Genomic DNA, 4,957 nt, shown 5'->3' with positions numbered 1-4,957 from the left:
AGTAGTGCCCACACACAGCAAGTGATACCTCAATCATAGTGAGGAAGATCGTGAAGAAAGACTTTCAGCAAGAAGGAGTTTCAGCATCAAAGATTCAGAGAAAGAGATCCAGGTTCAGATATTGATAATGCTCTGCTACAGAAAGAAATCAAGGGCTAGATATCTGAACGGAAGGAGTCATATTATTCCGCTGCACCCAATGTAAGGTTTCCTAAACTTTATATGTGTTTATTTCATCGTTTTAGAAAGTTCATATTTAGGGTGTTAATCGACATACTTGTGAGTAGATCTAAGATCCTGGTAAAATAATTTCCAACAGAATATACAACTATTACAAAATTACAAACAAACCATTAAATATCAAACTATACACATTTGTTAGTGTTGCCCCTGATTTTCTTCAAAATGCGTGGACCAATCGGATGATGACACGTAGACTGAAAGGGTTTAACGTTTAGATAATTCAGCTAAGTCTCTTTAACCACAGGGATTAGCCTTAAACATGCCTCCCAGTGAAGGCACGTGAGTCTCACATACTCCCGGAGAGCAAAGCTACAACAAAGCATCTCCTGGAGGTGTCAGATCCTATCTGAACATTCATCTCGCATTTAATGCCGCATGGGGGAAGGCGTATTGAAACTGCCATATGTCTTAAAGTCTGACGGTGTAACCCCCTCTCTGCAGCTACTATGCTATGATTAATGAGCCTAGTGACGGCTACTTTGTGAGGAATCACATCAGTCAAAAAGGATAAAGGACTACGTCCATAAAACCCCTACAAATCCTAGGCATTAGACCATGCATTTCCTATGATATATTCATTGGGAATGTGTGCTTTTACTGAGACTTACAGAAAGACATGTACCTCAATTCTAGGGATCACCCCACAAAAACACTATAAATACCCCCAAAACTCATTAAGGGAGGGGTCGAGAATTCTGGGTTTCATAAGAACTAGAAGAGAAAAAATCCACCAAGAACATTCTCTGTAATAAATACTATCATAAATACACAGACTCGTTGACTAAGGCTCATTAATGCCCCAACCACGTAAAAATCTCTCTCATTAATTCCTTATAGCTTTCTTAATTATTATTATTATATTGGTTGCCAAAAACCTCGGTCAACATTTTGGTGCTTTCATTGAGAGCTGAAGGAAGCGTCTGAATGTAGACAGTACATTACAACAAAACAAAAATGGTGGAGACTCGAAACACACGTCAGCCTTGCCCTCTTCTAGATGCTCAAGACCCAAACGATGAGGACGTGGTCTCAAGAGCGAATGTGGGCTCTGAGGAAGAAGAAGGAACCCACGATGACGAGTATGAAGGAAACTTCGATGAGTACGACGCCTACGACGAAGGCAGCTACACAGAGCTGGTACTCTTGAGACAAAAAGCTGTCGATCACGAGGCTGAAATCGCAGCCCAAAAAGAACAAAACCAAAAGATGAAATAGGTGATTCTGGCCATGCAAAAAGCCATGGAGGCAGCAGGAATCCACATGCATCCTAAAGCCATTCCTGGTGGACTTAGGAAGGAACCAGAGGGATCCTCGCCAAGTGCCCAAAAGCAGAGGTCTAGGGAACCTAGCCCTATAAGGTATCCCTCCGAAGGCAACCAAAAGAAAAACCCTACTTCCACTCTCGGGAGAAAGAAAAAGGTGCAGGATCCGTGAAAGGTCCGCTCAGATTTCCCGAAAGGGAAAGGTCCGCAGAGGGGCAAACTCAAAAAAGGGAGTCTTGGCCCTTAGGATCGAGAGGACCGAAAGAACGTTTCCGTGCACCAAGAGCCCGGAGGGAGAGGAAGAAGGGGCCAGAAATGTCCTCCCATTGATCTGAGAAATCAGATTAACGGGAACAATGGTGATCTCCGAGATCACCTGGACCAAAAAAAATACGGACCCATAGTCTCCACGGGAACGTTAAACGAAGGAATCATGGCAGAGCTTGCCATACTCCAAAAAGACATCGCCCGAGTCTCTCGAAGACAAAAAGGCGACGACTCCAACTCTGACTGTGAAGACCGGGAACCATGTGCCAAGCACATCCTGGAAGCAGAGCTCCCCCAAAAATTTAAGATGCCCGAAATTGCAGCTTATACCGGGAACTCGGACCCAAGCGATCACCTGTCACGGTTCAACCGAGTCAGGACAGTCATGAGAGTCAGCAACGACGCCAAGTGCTTGTGCTTCCCGCTTACTCTAAGCGGATCCGTGGAAGAGTGGTTCAAGAAACTGGAACCGGGATCCGTGGATTGCTGGAATAAGTTACAAACCAGCTTCCGGAGACAATTTGTCACCGTAAGGAAAGTTAATCTGGAGGTCAGCGCCTTGACTAACATCAAGCAGCTACCTACAGAGACGTTGAAGAATTTCATAAAGAGGTTCAAGGAAGAAGCCTCAAAAACCAAGAAAGTCGATAATGAACAACAGCTCGCTCTTCTTCAAGCGGGCATCCGTACAGGGACTCCATTCTGGAACGAGTTACAGCAAGAAGGAGCTTCCAACCTCCAAGATTTCCAGAAGAGAGTCCAAAAATATATCAACCTGGAAGAGGCCCAAATAGTGGACTATGGGGATACTATCCCACCGAGATAGCAGGATATGTACCCGGAGCTCATCTCCCAGGCACTCTGCCAGCAGTAGCTCCACCGATGAGCGGCATACAATTTTCCGCTACTCCCGGATATAGTCAAGGCCAGGCCTTGGCCCCCGCATCTTCCCACTTTGGAAATCCCTCGGGGATGAATGGACAGGCCCCGTCACACTCCGCTCCGGCCGCAAGTCTCGCCGGTCCTTCTCAAGGCTCTCGGAGCAAAAGGTCCTCTAAAGGCAGCAATCGGACGAAGGATAAGCGGCAGAAAAGGGGGTATACTGCCCAATATACCCAATACACGGAGTTAATGGACTGCCAAGAACGTGTATATTTTGCTACCAGGCAAAATACGCACTACCGGAGACCGCCTCCTCTGTACAAGGACAGCTCCCGGAGGGACCCCAATAAGAGATGCGAGTACCACAATGACATTGGGCACAGTACCAATGAATGCAAAAATCTCAAGGACGAGATCAAAAACTTGATCCGATTGGGACATCTCTACGAGTGGATCAAGAACCAATTGCCCCATCTCAATCCGGTTCAGGCGGGTGGAGCTTTGCCTCAAGGAGCGCCAGGGGGTGTAGCAGGAGCATTGGCCCCAGTTGCTCTCCCCAGAGATGCCCAGCATCTTCCCAGCCTGCCACCAAGACCCAACGGGAGAGTGACCATGATCTCGGGAGGACTCCACATCAGAGGAACTACCCGTAAGGAGCTCAAACGATACGCAGGGGCCGTAAAACATGATGAGGTTTTGGAGGTTACTCAACTCCCAGCTCAAAGGCCCTGGCTAATGGATCAGCCCATTACATTCACAGAAGAAGATGCTAAGACAGCGCGTTTTCCTCACCATGACCCCTTGGTCATAGAAACTCCCATTGCCAATAAGATCGTGGCCAGAGTCTTGATCGACAACGGGAGTTCTGTGAATTTATTATTCAAAGAGGCCTTCACTACAATAGGCCTAACGGACCGAGATCTTTCACCAAGTGGTTCCCAACTCACAGGGTTTAATGGAACAACACTTATCCCAATGGGAAAAGTGAGGCTCCCAGTCACCTTGTGCCCAGACACACCCCAAAGCACTTTTAAATATTGCACCTTTGTGGTGGTGGATTGTCCAACAGCTTATAATGCAATCCTTGGTCGATCGACCCTGGTAGATTTTGGTGCGGTCACGTCAATATGGCACTTGTGCCTGAAATTCCCCACTCAAGAAGCTGGGATAGGGACCGTGAGAGGAATCCAAGGGGAGGCTAGGCAGTGTTATAACATTGCTGCCCACCTACCCGACCTAATGGTCCGAGAAATTATTAAGTCAGAAATGGCAAAAGAAGATGAGTTGGATCCCCGCGTGGGATTCGAAAAAATTGTAGAATAAATGGAGGACGTCGAGGAAGTGTCAGTGTGCGACCTTGACTCCACCAAAGTCCTCCGGCTAGGAAAGAGCCTAGAACCGGAGGAAAAAGAAAAAATAATAAAGACACTGAGGGGCGCCACAGACATTTTCGCGTGGTATCAAGAAGACATGACCGGCATAAGTCCCCACGTAATAACCCACGTCCTTAATGTCAATCCAGACATGCCACCAGTCCAGCAGAAGCGACATCCCCTCGACTCAGTGAAGGCTGAAGCCTTAGAAAAAGAGGTGGACAAACTACTAACGAGTGGCATGATTCGAGATGTGTACTACCCAGAATGGCTAGCCAATCCAGTATTGGTGCCAAAGCCCAACGGAACATGGCGGGTTTGTATAGACTTCACCGATCTAAACAAAGCCTGCCCAAAAGATTGTTTCCCTTTTCCAAGGATCGACTAGATGGTGGACGCCACCTCTGGGTTCAAGCTACTGTCCTTCATGGATGCGTACGCCGGTTACAACCAGATTAAGATGCACATCGCAGATCAAGAGTGCACTAGCTTCAGGACCGATAAAGGGGTATACTGCTACTTAGTCATGCCTTTCGGACTAAAGAATGCTTGTGCAACTTATCAAAGGATGGTGAACCGGATGTTCAAAGGCCTCCTGGGGTGAAATATAGAGGTATACGTGGATGACATTCTGGTCAAGTCAAAGGCGTGCACTAGCCACGCGGATGACTTAGAAGAATGCTTCGAAGTGGTTCGGAGATACGGAATGAAACTCAACCCAACGAAATGCACTTTTGGGATTAAGTCGGGGAAGTTTTTGGGCTTCATCGTCAGTCAGAGGGGAATTGAGGCGAATCCGAAAAAAATCCAAGCCCTCCTGAGCATGCCTTCCCCCAAGAAGCACAAAGATGTCCAGAGCTTAGCCGGAAAGGTTGCCGCACTGAGCCGTTTTATCTCCCGGTCCACAGACAAATGCATTCCCTTCTTTAA

General features: G+C 47.2%; 1 protein-coding gene across 1 annotated transcript; it reads left to right on the top strand.

Annotated features, from left to right (window-relative positions):
• Positions 1–1,938: 1,938 nt before the first annotated feature.
• On the top strand, positions 1,939–3,977 carry LOC133039734 (uncharacterized). The gene is made up of 4 exons (XM_061118665.1): positions 1,939–2,458; positions 2,602–2,921; positions 3,063–3,588; positions 3,724–3,977. The coding sequence occupies exons 1-4, from the start codon at positions 1,939–1,941 to the stop codon at positions 3,975–3,977; spliced, it is 1,620 nt and encodes a 539-aa protein (XP_060974648.1).
• Positions 3,978–4,957: the final 980 nt, after the last annotated feature.

This window comes from Cannabis sativa, chromosome 7 (assembly GCF_029168945.1).
Source record: "Cannabis sativa cultivar Pink pepper isolate KNU-18-1 chromosome 7, ASM2916894v1, whole genome shotgun sequence".
NCBI lineage: Eukaryota > Viridiplantae > Streptophyta > Magnoliopsida > Rosales > Cannabaceae > Cannabis > Cannabis sativa.
The sequence above is the reverse complement of the archived record's forward strand: the minus strand, read 5'-3'. Positions and strand labels throughout refer to the sequence as shown.

What these genes read in the sequence shown, in the direction of transcription:
- LOC133039734 (XM_061118665.1), top strand. Translation starts at nt 1,939, where the DNA reads ATGGCAGAGCTTGCCATACTCCAAAAAGACATCGCCCGAGTCTCTCGA. An exon ending in TAATGGACTGCCAAGAACGT is followed by an intron (nt 2,922 to 3,062) that starts GTATATTTTGCT and finishes AAAAATCTCAAG; the next exon opens with GACGAGATCAAAAACTTGAT. An exon ending in CCGAGATCTTTCACCAAGTG is followed by an intron (nt 3,589 to 3,723) that starts GTTCCCAACTCA and finishes ATTGTCCAACAG; the next exon opens with CTTATAATGCAATCCTTGGT.